The sequence below is a fragment of the Calonectris borealis genome, chromosome 25, assembly GCF_964195595.1.
Source record: "Calonectris borealis chromosome 25, bCalBor7.hap1.2, whole genome shotgun sequence".
In the NCBI taxonomy this organism is placed as follows: Eukaryota; Metazoa; Chordata; class Aves; order Procellariiformes; family Procellariidae; genus Calonectris; species Calonectris borealis.
In genome coordinates this window covers 4893058-4906989 of record NC_134336.1, presented here as the reverse complement: position 1 = coordinate 4906989, position 13932 = coordinate 4893058, and the positions used below count along the sequence as shown (strand labels likewise).

Sequence of the window (13932 nt, the reverse complement as noted above, 5' to 3'; positions counted from 1 at the left end):
TGGCACCCCGTGCCCCCCATGTCCCCTGTGCCCCCCATGTCCCCCTGGCACCCCGTGACCCCATGTCCCCTCTGCCCCCCATGTCCCCCTGGTGCCCCGTGCCCCCCATGTCCTCTGTGCCCCCCATGTCCCCCTGGTGCCCCGTGCCCCCCATGTCCTCTGTGCCACTCATGTCCCCCTGGCGCCCCGTGCCCCCCACGTCCCCTGTGCCCCCCATGTCCCCCTGGTGCCCCGTGCCCCCCATGTCCCCTGTGCCCCCCATGTCCCCCTGGTGCCCCGTGCCCCCCATGTCCCCTCTGCCCCCCATGTCCCCCTGGTGCCCCGTGCCCCCCATGTCCCCTCTGCCCCCCATGTCCCCCGGCGCCCCGTGCCCCCCATGTCCCCCGTGCCCCCCAGCACCAACACTGAGCAGGGTCCATCTGCGGCTCAGCCCTGGTAATTAAAGTCTCCCACTTAATTGCAGCCGGAGGTTTCATAGAGCAGGGCTGGCTCAGGGAGGGGGGATAACCAGGGGGACCCCAACCCCGCGCACCCCGGCTGTGGCTGGGGGGGGCCAGGCCGCAGCCTCCGCCCGCGGCTGCTGGGTGCTGGCTCGGGGAGGAGATGGATGCGGCTGCAGAGGGCTGGAAAGCAGAGGCGGGAGGGAGGAGGGAGCAGCTGGGCACCGGTGGGGAGGAAGGCTCACCATCGCCTTCGCTGCGCCCGCAGGCAGCCCCTCCGTCCGGGGGGTGACGGGCTGACGGACGCCGCAGGACGGACACCGGTGTGCCGGGCCCTGGCTGTGCCAGTCCCGACTCGATCCCTGTTCCTGCCCAATTCCTACCCAATCGGGCATTCGGAGGGGCTGATCCCACCGCGGTCCGGCTGCCCGGCGGGATTACACCGGGGTAGCAGCGAGCAGGATCAGCCCCTCGCTCTTGCCGGGCTGCCAACGTGGCAATTCCCTCCAGCGCAAAATTCACTTAAAAAGGAATAAAAATGTAAATCCGAGGCCTGGCCCGGCGCGGAGGGGCAGGCTGGCGGTGTGGGCTCCCTGCTGCTGCCCTCGCCTCCCCGCAGCCCGGGCCAGATCCTGACCTCCTGATGGGAAAACGATGCCACCCCCCCCCGTGTCCCCAGCCAAGGACCCCTGTCCCCAGTGGTGACAGTGGCAGGAGTGGGTCAGGGCTGAACCAGAGGGTTTGTGCTGGCCGTGCCGTGCCCCGGGGACCCGAGTGGATTTGACCACGTGCTTTTAAATGCAGTTGTGCCGCAGCAGTCCCTCCCTGCGGGACCGTGGTCACGTCGCCGTAACCTCTCCCCCATTTTCCCCTTTGGTGTCATGAATGTGAAAGCTCTTGGGGACAGAGAGCGGGGTCCGAGGTTGCAGAGACCTGCGTGAAGGGGCTGAAGGGGGGGACCCCCGTCCTGGCCTCCGTCCTTCTGTCCTTCCCCCCTGGGTGCCCCGAGGCAGGGGCGAAGGGGTTAAAGGCTTTCGCCCTGGGGTGACCGCAGGGGAGGGGACATCGATTTTATGTTAATGCTGGGCTGCATCGACCAGGGCTGGAGGGACCCACACGCTCCCAGGGCAGGGTCACCCCTGGGGTGCCACCAACCAGGAGCGATGGGGAGGTGGGGAAGGAGGCTGGGACCCCCCCCCCCCCCAAAAAAGGTGCTGCAGGGCTCATTTTTGCTGCAGAGCGTGGGCTGGGTGCTCGAAGGAAAGAGAGCTGTGGGTGCTGAGGAGGGCGAAGCTCAGCATCCGGACCTGGGGGCTCTGGCCCCTTCCTCTCCCTGCTGACCGGTCCCTGCAGCATCGCAGGCAGCGCCGCAGAGCCGAGCCCTGGCTGCAGCATCTTCTGGAGAGGAGGCAAAAGCAGCTGAGCATCACCTCCCCTGCCCTCGCCCTGCCTGCAGCCCAGGGCCGAATCCAGCATGAGGCTGCAGCATCAGGTCCCCCCGATGCTCCCCAAGACCCCCTGTCTCCATCGTGGCCAGACCTGCCTTCTCTGTTCCTGCCTGCAAACCCTGCCCGTGCCTGCCTGTCCCGCTCCGGCTGGCTGCTCTGCCTGCGCCGTGCCAGCCTCGGTCCGCATGAGCGCGGCGGGAGCTCGCGGGCGGGGGGTTCTGGAGCGAACGTGCCCACCCGGTGCCAAGCGCGCGGTGGGCGCAGGTGTGAGACCGCTGCAGATGGCCGGCGCTGCAGACCCTGGCACGAGGGAGCTGCGGCACTGCCACCCTTCCCGGGGGGGGGGTCCCCAAACCCGGAGCTGCTGCCGGGAGCCATGTCTCCCTCGTGGTCAGGAAGGAGCCATCCCCACCCAAAACAGGCCTGGGGAGCGGGTGTGTCCCTGTCCCCTTTGGCCCAAGCTCCCCAGGGACTGGCAGAGCCTGCAAAGCTCCTGGGTTGTGGACCGGAGCCGCGTCCCCACGGCGGCGATGGCCAGACAACAGTGGAAGGTGGCCAAAAATGTGGGTTTAGGCTCGACCAGGCTTGGGACTGCTGGTCCAGGCCTGCAGGGACTTTGTCCCCACAGGGGAAACTGAGGCACAGAGGGATTTATCTGCAGCTCAGCACCAGTCACTGGGAGGGGACACCTTTTTCCATGGAAAAAACAACTGAGGTTTGGGAAGAGCCATGCACTGGCCACCGCAGCATCTGTGACAGCAACTGGGGAGCAGCAGGATTTGGGGATGGTGAAGCGAGGTGTGGGGATGGGCGGGTCACAGCGCAGACGTAGGCGGATGGGGAGAGGGCGCAGCGGGAGCCTTGCTCTGCCCAGGGCACGGTGCTGCTCGGGGCTGCTCAGAAATGGTTGCATTGGGGAGAAAGCGGGGATGGTTTTGCTGCTGCTCCGGGGCAGCACGGGGCTGCAATTCAAGGGTGGATGGGTCTCTTCTGCTGCTTACATTTATCGGGGTAAAATCGAGATGGCCCCAATTCTCCGCAGACGCCGGAGGGGCAGGATCCCCCCAAATCCCATTGGGGTCTCTGGACCACCCTCTCCACAAAGGCAGCTCCCGCATCCCGGGAATGTATCAAACCCCTTTCACCGTCCCCCTCACCCCCCTGCACCCCAGCTCTCCCCCGCAGCACCCCACTGCCTCCAAACCCCCTGCTTCCACCCTGGGGAACTGGTGGCTTTCGGGGTGCTGACTGCCACCACCACCCAGCCAAGCCAACCCGCGCTTTTGGGGGACAAACCCAGGCGGGTCACCCGCTGGCCTGATCCTGGCAAGGGTGATGGCAAGTGGGGCCTTTGCCCCCCGGATTTTGGGGGGGGGTTTGGACTCCCGGGGCAGCCGCCCGCAGGGCGCAGGGACACGGGCTGAGAGCCGGGGACAGCAGTGGCCCCGGCTCGGTAAAGCAGCCACTAGATGGTAGCGTAAGTCCACGCCAACGCTGCTGACACAGCATTTGGCTGGGAGAGGGGACAGGGTGCCCGGGTGACCCGGGTGGCCCTGGGGACCCGCCTCCACCCCCCTCCCTCCCCCGGTAAAAAGAGACACGGGCGGGGCTGAGCACTTGCGGAGTCGTGACACGGGTGGCGTGGGCACGGCTCCCCTGCTCCCTGCCACGGCCAGGAGCTGCCTGCGCCCACCGGCGGCTCTCTGAACCCCGGGGTGAGGGGAGGACCCCGCTTCCGAACCCATCGCATCCATCCCACCTCCACCCCAAACCCAAACCACCCCATGCAGCCCACCGCGGGGCACAAGCCTGACTTGAGGGGGGACAAAGCCCAGGCCTGGGGACAAGCAGGGTGACCAACAAGGCACCCAGCTCAGCGTGGGGGTGCTGGGCACACACGGGAGCGTGGCAGGGCCGGAGTGTGGGTGCCCGTTTGCAGGAACCCTGCTGCAAAGTGCCTCGTTTTGCTCCTCATCCTCGCTCCCAGCCCTGCCGAGGGCTCCATGCCAGACTGATATATATATTTTATGATAACTATAGAGATGCACTTCAAACCTGACAAAGGACTTTGACAGTTTTAAGCATCTCTTTGATTAATACATGACCTTTTAATGCTTCGGATTAAATTAATAAATCTTTTACATTCTAACCCATTCTGCTTGCAATGTAATGTTTTTTGCACGACCTCCTTCTCTCCCTGCCCGTTGCAAGACAGCTGACCCGTCCCTCCGTCCCGCTCCCCCGGTGCACACGCAGGTACAGCAATACACAGGCTTGCAATATTCATAGGGTGCAAAGCCCTGCAAGGCGAGAAGGGAGGCATCCTCCTCGTTTTTTGAACCGTCCCTAAAAATAGCAAGAAAATTCAAAGCTGACATTCAGGGCGAGGGGACGAGGAAGCCTGCAAAGTTGCTCACTCAGCCACCAGCGATTGCAGCGATCCTGTCTGCGTGTGCAGATTCCTCTGCTGACCGGGCTGGAGCCCAGGCCTCCTCTCCGCACCGCTTCCAGGAGCGATGCAGGCCGGTCCCCATCCTTATCCGGGGTGTGCAGAGCCCACCCGGTCCCCGATCCATCCCCGTCGATCCCACTGGGGTGCACAGAGCCCAGGGACGGAGCTGTCGGTTTTTCAGATAGATCCCCGCTGGAAGACAACTCTCAGCTTGACCCCGGCTCACCAGTTCATCCCAGTCCAGCGGTGAAACTGGGGTGCCCAGCGCATATCCTGAGCGCAGATTCGCTCCTCGCTGCCTGTTGATCCAGCAACACCCATCAAACCGCAGCCTGCACCACGCAAGCGAGGCGGAGGGCTGCTGTAAAGCCAGGTGCTGTGTCTCTCCCTGCACCCATGTGTTATTTCATCGATGACTCACGTGTTATTAGCAGCCGAGCAATATTCCCAATTCCCTGGAGTTAACCCTTCACTCGTCACTCACAAAAACACAATGTCATAACAAACATCAGTGGTATTATCTACTTTAATTATATTGTATCTACCCGGCTCCGGGAATATTAACATTGGCGGAGATTTGGAGGGAAGGAGCTGGAGAGATGCTCGATGGAGCCACGGGGAGGGAGGTCACGGGGTGCTCAGGGAGCTGGGGGGCAGCTCCCCGCTCTGCCACCGCTGTCCCAAGGGGCCTTGGTCACCAATTGCCCTCCCGGCATCCCCTCTGGGACGTGGCCGAGAGGGGACACAACGCCGTACCCCAAAAAACGTGGAGGAGCAGGGTGTTATTAAACAGCAGGGAAGTTTCCAGGCCCCAGACAGAGCTTTTGCTTAAAAAAAAAAAAAGAATTAAAAGTGGAGGGGGGAAAAAAAAAAAAAAAAAAAGAGGGTGCTTGGGTGGCTCTGTGGGGGTGCAGGGGTGCTGAGTCGGAGAGGGTGATGAAGTGCACCCCGGATTGTGGTGGGGGGCTGCAGGGGTTGTGTGGATCCCCCCTCTGCATCCTCAGGGAAGGCGGGGGGGTGCGCAGTGCGGGTGCAACCCGGGAGAGGGCAGCAATGCCCCGCGCATCCCATTGGGACCTCGGGGAGGGGGGGGCAACCCGGGGGGGGGGGGGCAACCCACCTTCGGTGGTTTGCCCCCCCCCCCGGCCTGCCCCCCCCCCGCAAGCAACACGCAACGGAGGCGCGCCCGTTTGCGCCCCTCCCTGCGCAGCGGCGGGGAGGAGAAAGAGGGGCGGAGGGGGGGGGAAGGAAAGGAAAGGAAGGAGGGGGGGAAAAAAGGGGGGGGAAGGAAGGACTACAAGGCCCGGCATGCCCCGGCGGTGCTGCACGGCTCCCCGGGGTGCCGGATGCTGGCCGTGCCGCTGACAGCGGAGCGAAGCGGAGCCTCGGTCCCCGCCGAGCACGGAGAGGAGAGAGAGGGGCAGGGCGCGCCTCGCCGCCGGCTCCGCTCCCCCCCTTTTATCCCAGCCCCCACAAAGCCGGGAGCGGCAGAAGGCAAGAGAGAGGGAGGAGGAGGAGGAGGAGGAGGAGGAGGTGGAGGAGGAGGAGGGAGGAGGAGGAGGAGGAAGGGGGGAGGCAGCGGCAAGCCAGGGCTCTGCTGCGCTGTGTCTTTCTTTGCTTTCCGCAGGCGGCGAGCGGCGGAGGCGCAGAGGGGAGGTCGGTTCCCCTCCGCCTCCCGCTCCGCTGCCTTTTGTGTGTGTGTGTGAGAGGCGAAGGGGGGGGGGGGGAAGAGGAGAGGAAAAAAAAAAAAAATAGAGGGGGGAAAAAAAAAAAGAGGAAAAAAAAAGAGGGAGGAAAAAAAAAAAAAGCTAAGCGGCAGAGGGGAGAGAAAAAGCCCGGAAAAAAATAAAATAGAGGGGTGGAGGGGGGGGAAGAGGGAAGGAGGAAAGCGGAGAGGAAAGAGCAGGCAGGGGACGGAGGAGGGGGCGGGCTGGCAGGAGCGGAGTTGCCTGGGGAGAATGTGAGCAGGAGGCGCTGGAAATGCTCTCGTTGAAGGTGGCGAGCGGTGCCGAGGGCTCCGGGACACCCGCGGCCGGTCAGGAGGCAGCCCCGCCGGACGGCAGGAGCCTCCCCAAGCGGGCGGGCTCCGAGGGGCTCGGAGCGCAGCAGCCGGTGGGTGAGTACCGGGGGACCCCCCCACCACCACCTCTCCCCGCCTTTGTGTGGGGCTGGGAAGCGGGGGTGGGGGAGGACACACGGGACACCCCCTTCGGGGAGAGCGGGAGGGGGGGGGGGGGTAGGAAGGAGGCGGCGTGTCCCCGTCCCCCCCCGCCGTCCCCTCCGCTGAAGTTGCGCGGCGAGTTGGTGCCAAATTGCAGGAGTTTAATGGCACTTGGGGCGGGGAGGGGCCTGCGGGGGGGGCCCGGGGCGAGCCCCCGACGAGGTGGGAGGGGGGGCTGCGATCTCCATGAGTTCAGCCACCTCCCCCTGGCCGGCCCCCCCCCCCCCCGCCGCCTCACTTCCCCCCCCCCCCCCCCGGGCTGCGAGCGGTGAGTGACAGCTGTCAGAGCCGGCTCTGCCCGCTAGAAGGCAGGCCGCCGCCGGAGCCCGGCGTGTCAACAACGTTTGGGCTTCCCGGGGGACTTGGGGGGACCCCCCCGTCTCGGGGCAGAGCATCCCACCCCCCTTCCCCTGGCAGCCGGGGAGCGGTGGGCTGGCCCACGGGGGGCAGCCCCGGAGGTGGTTGGAGGGGGGGGGATATGGGGGGTGGGGGGGTGGGGGGCTCGCCCCAGCCCCGTCGGTGAAGTTGCGTGGTCCGCGGCGCGGGGTTCGGCGAGCGGTTGTTGCTTCGGTGCCTGTCATCCCCCCTCTGATTTGTTTTTATCGATCAGCTGATTTAAATCCCCCCACCCCCCACCCGGCGCGGCCCCTCGGTGCTTGCACAGCAATGGGGACCACGGGGGACCGGTGGCTTTGGCGAGGGCTGGAATCATCCCACGGGGTCACGTTAACACCGGACCCTCTGCCCACCCCGGGGACGTGTTTGATGTCCCCAAGGCCGGGGCAGGTGGAGACACCTGGGTCCCCGCTTGTTTACGTGCCGGGGGAGGACGTGGCCCCGACCGCGACCAGGTGGCCTCGTGCGTCCAGTCCCTCGGCCCGTGGCTGCCAGAACAGCCACCAAAAGCCACGGGCTGAGCTCATTGTGTGCTGCCGCGAGCCCCGGCGTGCGGTGGAGTCGCTCCAGATTTATCCTGGCGTGACAGAGAGCAGAAGCGAACCCCCGGGGCGACGGGCACGGATCCTGCCCGCTCGCTTTCGACCCAGGCGCCGGCGGGCGCTGGGGACGCGTGGTCTGGAATCGGGGGCCCCCCCTCCTCCCTCAGGCCTTCACCCCCCCCCTCCTGCCTTCCTCGCCCCCCCAGGTGTCCCCTTACACTGGCTTCTCCTGCTGGGCTGAGGAATTTGCAGGGGAGGGTGGTGGTGGTGGTGGGGAGGGGGGGGAAGAGGAGGGCGAGGGGGGGGGGTTGGAGAAGGGATGGCGCGGCGCCAAATTCCGCTCTGCCATGTCTCTGTAACCTGAATAGGCCAACTCCATCCCCGGTGCGAGTCCCCCGGGGCTCCGCCGCGCTCCGATGCAGTCAGGCGGGAGGTGGCTTTCGCCCGACCGCCAACCTCCCCCCTCTCCATGAACCACAGTCCGGTTCCCTCCCGCCATCGTCCGGCGAGCGGACACCGGTCGGAGCCACCGTGCACCCGCCGGAGCCACCGTGCACCCGCCGGGAACCGATCCGGCAGGAGGTGGAGATGGCCGGGGGTTTGGCGGGGGGAGAGGCGAAGGTTTGGCACCGTGGCGGGGACGGGGTAGCCAAGGACACGCCGGGAGCGGGGTGGCCGGCGGAGGAGAAGCGATGGAAGCCCGTGGAAGGTTACGGGAAGCCTGGGGGGGCCGGCGCTGCCCTGGCCTCCTTAGAGGAGGCAGCAGAGACCCGGGGCAGGCTATTTCTGCTGAGATCCCGAGGAAAGCTCTGGGAGAATTGTGGGCTTCTATAAATAGTGTGTGTCAGCCGAGTGGAAACAGGGCCTTGAAATGCTCCTGCTATTCTCCCGAGTGCTTGGAACCAGCTCTTGGTAAACAGGGCAGCGGTGGGGAGGGCTGTTTCCTTCTTCCGGGCTCGTTAACGGGAACGTGGTGGGGGGGAGCGGGAGGGACGGGGAGCAGAGGGGGGGATTTTTGCCTGGCGATAGGGCAGGGCTCCCCCCCGGGGCCGGCTGGCTGGATGCTTGGGCTGTGGCCGGGCTGCCCGGATGCGGGATGGCCTCTGAATGCGTCGCAGATGTGCCGTCCCCCCCCCCCCGTGCCGTCCCCTCCCCAGCCCCGCCGTCCCCTCCCCAGCCCCGCCGTCCCCTCCCCAGCCCCGCCGTCCGCCGAACTTCGGAGCTGGGATGTGCCGTGCGGTCCGGCCGCGGTCCTCGGGGAGCCGGCGATGCCGGGGGTGGTTCTCTGGGTGCGAGGGCTCGGCTGGCCGGGAGGTGCTCTGCAGACCCCCTCCTCTCGCCGGCATGGGGGTCCGCGGGGTCGCAGCCTGGTTCTCCTGCTCCCCGCCGCATGTCCGTCTGTCCGGGCTGGAGTTGTTCCTGCCCTGCCTCGGGGGCACACGCTGAGCGATGCCTTGGCCCGGCGCGCGTGTGGAGGGCAGGTATTTGGTCCCGTGGGACCTTCCCCAGGCGCACTCGGACACTGGGGACCCCCTCCCTCGGGGGCCTTTGCATGCAGAGGGGACATGGTGACACGTCCAGGGTGTTTGCTTGGCTCCGGGGTGCATCCCGAAGGTCCCACCGCCGCGGGTGAGCGTTTTGGCTTCGCGCGAGGACCCGGCATCGCGTGCGGCGTCGCCTCCCCTTGCACCCGCGCCCTGATATTTACCCTGTGCCGCAAACGGTGGCTGGAAAGCTGCGTTACTGTTATTTTTCGTTCAAAATAACGCAGGGAGGAAGCAAACGGGGTGCCGGTAAGGTGCCCGCCGTGAGTTTTTCAGGCCATGTATGGCGGGTGAGAGCGATCCGGCGCGCTCGCGGTGGGATTTGGCGTTGCCAAGTGAAGCAGCCGGGAGTTCGTCGGGGTGTTGCGGGGCTGGGGAGCTCACCCTGACCCCATGGGCTGGCTGACCCGGGCGAAGGCTGGGTGCCGCTCGGTGCCGGCGCAGCGGAGCGTGCCGCTCTGCGTGGGTGGGAAGGGGCGAGCGCCAGTCCGTTTTTGTGGTTTATTTATTTTTTTTCCCTCTCCATCTTTTTTTTTTCTTTTTTTTTTTTTTTTTCCCTTTCTTTCCTTTTTTTTTTTTTCCCCCCCTTTTTTTTTTTTTTTTTCTTCTTTCTTCCCTCCCTCTCTGTGGGTTGAGCGTTGGGGCGACAGACAGGGAAAGTCTGAGCAATGGTCTCCGCGCTGGTGCTGTCTTCAATCACCGCGTCCCAGAATCCCTCGCTCTGGGCCTTCTAGGCACAAGGGCTTACAGCGAAAATCGGCAGCTGCAGCTGCGAGTGAAAGCACAAGAGCCCGGCTGGGTCTTTGGCATCGGCAGGAGAGCAAAAAAGCTGGGGGAGGCGAGGAGGGAAAGGGGGGGGGGGGGGCGGAAAATGTGCCCTGTGGTTTTTTTCCAGGCTTGCCACCGAGGGTTGTGTTTCAGAGCATCGGTTCCCGGGCGCGGGAAGAGGCGGGAGGCGGGGTGCGGAGCGATGCCTCCGGGGAGCTCATTAAAATCCGTCGGCTCCCCGCTTTTGCCGGCCGAGGGAGGCTGGATACGAAGGGAAAGGAGGGAGGGACGTGCTGGGAAGGAACATGCCTGCAAACCGGCTGCCCGGTGGGGACAGTTCCGGGCCCAGGCAGGAACGCTGCCCCGGGGGCTCACCTGTCGGAGCACGTAGGACGCCTGCGTGCCAGCGGGGCCGTGACAAGGGCGGGCGCGCGCCACCACGCCGGGGACTCCCCTCTGCGGCAGGGCGAAGCCCCCCCACCCACCCCACCCTGGGGATGCTGGGCTGGGAGGTGTGATGGGGGGGGGGGGGGCTGCGGCGGATGGGCTGCGGGTGCTTGGATGGGGGTGCAGGGCGTCAGGGGGGTGCAGGAGGGGGTGTTAGCGGGAGGCATGGGCACGTGCGCGGGCAGGGTTTGGTGCGCGGGCAGGGTTTGGTGCGCAGGGATGGGGCTGGCGTGTGGAGCTGGGGGGTGAAGGTGGGTCTGGGCAGGTGCTGGCAGGGGAAGTGTCACCCTGGCAAAAACACCTCCTTCCCCTCCTCGGTGAAGGGGACGGGGACAGACAGCGGTGGGGACCCCCCCTTCCCGGTGCCGAAGCCCACCCCGCGCAGGCGTGCATGTGGGCAAGCGCTGATGCAGCCTGGCCTGGCGCGATGCGGGGAGACGGGGGAGCGGCGAAATGTGGTATTGATCCTCTCGGAGGGAGAGCGAAGCAGTTCTGGCATCCGCCAGCTCCAACCTCTGCCCTTCCCGCCGCTAAACGAGCTCCAGGCGGAGGGAGCAGTATCCCATCCCATCCCACCCCATCCCATCCCATCCCATCCCCGCCGCCGCCGCCGCCGCCCCCGGGGCCCCGAGCCCCGCGCACGCTCTTCGCCTCCTGCTGACTTCAGCGCATCGGCTTGGGCTCGGCGCCTGTACATTCCTCGCAAAACCTGGGCCTAAAATATCTGGAGGAGGACGGAGCGCCTTGGGCGAGGGAGATGAGCTCTTCAGCTGCGGGAGAGAGGGAGGCTGCTCGGCTGGAGGCAACGGGGCTGCTCCGCTCCCCGCCGGCTGTCGGCCCCGCTGGCCCCCCCGGGAATTCGCCAGGAATAAATCTTGCCCGGCAAACTCGGTGGCTTGGTTTGGGATGCACCCGAGCAGAAGCAGGGATAGGAGGGGAGTGTGGCACCCCGTGCATCGCCGCCCGGGTGGCAGGGGGAGCAGGGTGGCAGGGGGAGCAGGGTGGCAGGGGGAGCAGGGGGAGCAGGGTGGCAGGGAGCAGGGTGACATGGGAGCAGGGTGGCAGGGAGCAGGGTGACGGGGAGCAGAGTAGCAGGGTGGCAGGAGGAGCAGGGGGAGCAGGGTGGCAGGGGAGCAGGGTGTCAGGGGGAGCAGGGTGTCAGGGGGAGCAGGGTGTCAGGGAGCAGGGTGTCAGGGGGAGCAGGGTGGCGGGGGAGCAGGATGGCAGGGAGCAGGGTGGCAGGGGAGCAGGGTGGCAGGGAGCGGGTGACATGGGAGCAGGGTGGCAGGGAGCAAGCTGGGGCTGGGTGGCTGAGGAGGGACAATAAATGCTGAGAGGGAGGTGCTAGGCGGGAGCTGTGTGAGAACCAGTTTGCGAGGTCCAGATTGGCAGCAGATCCTGAACCAGGAGGAGCTGAGCATCCATACGGCCCCTGCCGAGATCAGACGAGACGACAGCGACTCGGTTTGGGGGAAGAAATTGGAGGCGGGGGAAGCTTTTTTGCTGAAATGAAATTTGAACCCCAAAGTGGGAGGGAAGTGGAGGTGGGGGGCACGGCTCTCTCCACATGGTTATTACTGCTGTTTTCCACCCAGCTGAAAGGAGAATGTAGCTTAATATGGACCCGCGGGGAGGAGAAGCGATCGGGAACGGGGATTTGTCAGGAGGGAGCTGGGAAACAGCGAGAAAGACGTAGAGGTGAGAGTGGCCAGCGCATTGCCCAGGGAGGTGTTTGCAGCCCCGGCAGGAGAGGACGGAGCCGGGCTGGAACAAGGCACTATTGTTCTTGGCGAGCGGGGGGCCAGCCCGCAACCCCCCCAGACCCGCAGAGCCTGGCGCGGATGCGGAGAAGGTTTTTGGGGACTTGTTTTCCCGGTGGATTGTCGGTTGGGGAGTGGGAAAAGCTCGGGGTGTTGGGGTGCACCAAAAGGACGGGCTGAAATGCGGAGGGAGGGGAAGGGGCGGCGTGCCGGGGCCTGGCGGGCGGATGGGGGGTGATGGCAGGTGAGCCGGGGAGAGGAGAGGGATGAGACGGGGGAGTTTGGGATCAGCGAGCCGGGGGGGTGGGGGTGGCGGAGCGGGGGCTCGGCAGCCGGGGGACGGCATGGGGACGGGGCTGTGCGAGCGGCGGCGGGGCAAAGCCCGGTGTCCCAGGCGCGGCGGCTCCTCCTCGACGCATGCACGGGGCTGGGGAGGGCGAACCGGAGGGGCTTTTCCCCTTGCTGGCCTGGGGACCCCCGTCACCCTGCGGTCCGGGTGCTATTGCGATCTCCTCTTGGCTGTTGGTGTCTCCCCGGTAGCCCCCAGCCCATCGCCGCCATCCCGCGTGTCCCCTCGCTCCCTTGTCCCAGCGCCTGCCATCGCCGCCCTTGGCACATCGCCGCTGCCGTCGGCGTCTCGCTTTCTGCCCCCAGCACCGGGCACGGAGGCGTTGGCAGGAGCAGCGGCCCCGTCCCGCTGCCGGCATCAGCACCCCAGGGTGCCGGCGAGGCATGTAGGGGCTGGAGGAGGAAGAAGAGGAGGAGGAGGGAGAGACGTGCAGCCCCACGGGGTCTGGGGGCTGTGGCCGGGGAGGGGGCGGCGAGGCAGCGGCCAGCATTTGCACGGCTCGGGGTGAAGCTGAGCTTATCCCAGCCCTTCCTGGGCTCCCTGCGCTGTTGGGGGGGGGCCAGCTTTGGCTCCCCCCCCCCCCCCAGCCCAGCTGGAAAAGAGAGAACCCCCCCCACCACCTCCAGCGCAGCCCTGGCATTTGCTCCCCATCCCCCCCCCTCCGGTTCCCACCTCTCTGATGTTTCAGACGCAGCGATGCCCTAAAGGCAGCAGCAGCACCTTAGCAAGTGCACACTAAATATTTGACCACGCATGGGTGGCTTTGGGTTCGCTGCTGCTCTCGCCCTTCCCCAGCCCTTTCCCCAGCATCTGCCTCTTTGGAACCCCCAAATTTGAGGGGTACCCACGGGTGCTTCTGTTCTCCTCCAGGATAGGGGTGTAATTTAGAGCGAGAGTTTTATTATTACGGCTGCTCCAACCCAGCCAGCGCGGTGCTCGGCATTGCCGTGCCGCCGCGGGTGCGTGTCATCGTGTGTCATCCCCCCACCCGCTGCCAGCCCCGGCCGCACGTGGTGATACCACGGCATCGGCGCGACGCCCGCCTCCCCATCCTTCATCCCTTCCTCTTCCTCCCAACCTCAGCACCCTGCAGCCCGGGGCTGGATGCCCATGGGGATAGGGGGGTTGGGTGGGGGGGGGGGGAAAACAGCGTTCCCCTCCCCTCCCCGGCATTCCTTGGGAGTGAAACACAAGAGCTGGCAGGGCACTCCTGCTTTCTCTGGCCTCCGTTTCTCCGGTGCCTGAACAAAGCCCTCCTGCCTCTCCCGGGAACCCCGGGGGTTTGAAATAGGAGAGGCGGTTGGTGCTGCGTGGCAAGGCGAAATGTCCTCCTCCAGCTTATTTCATGGGGGGGGGGGGGGAGAGGCGGGCACGGTCCCCGCGATCCCCGCGGGGGGCAGCTCCGGCCGGGGGTACCCCCGGCCGGAGCTGCCCCCCGCGGGGATCGCGGGGACCGTGCCCGCCCCGTGGGCATCCTCCCCAGCTTGGGAGATGCCGGAGGGCTGGCCGCTGGCCCTTGGCTAGGTTTTGCGTCCCCGCCATTCTCACTGCCATATTGCTATGGA

General features: G+C 66.1%; 1 protein-coding gene across 1 annotated transcript in view; it reads left to right on the top strand.

The window, feature by feature from the left end:
* Window positions 1–5869: 5869 nt before the first annotated feature.
* The window catches only part of AHDC1 (AT-hook DNA binding motif containing 1), a 52521-nt gene continuing 44458 nt past the window's right edge, over window positions 5870–13932 (top strand). The window contains exon 1 of the mRNA XM_075173551.1: window positions 5870–6456. Within this exon, the coding sequence (XP_075029652.1) occupies window positions 6321–6456 (136 nt within the window). The 5' untranslated portion in view covers window positions 5870–6320. The remainder of the gene's footprint in view (window positions 6457–13932) is intronic.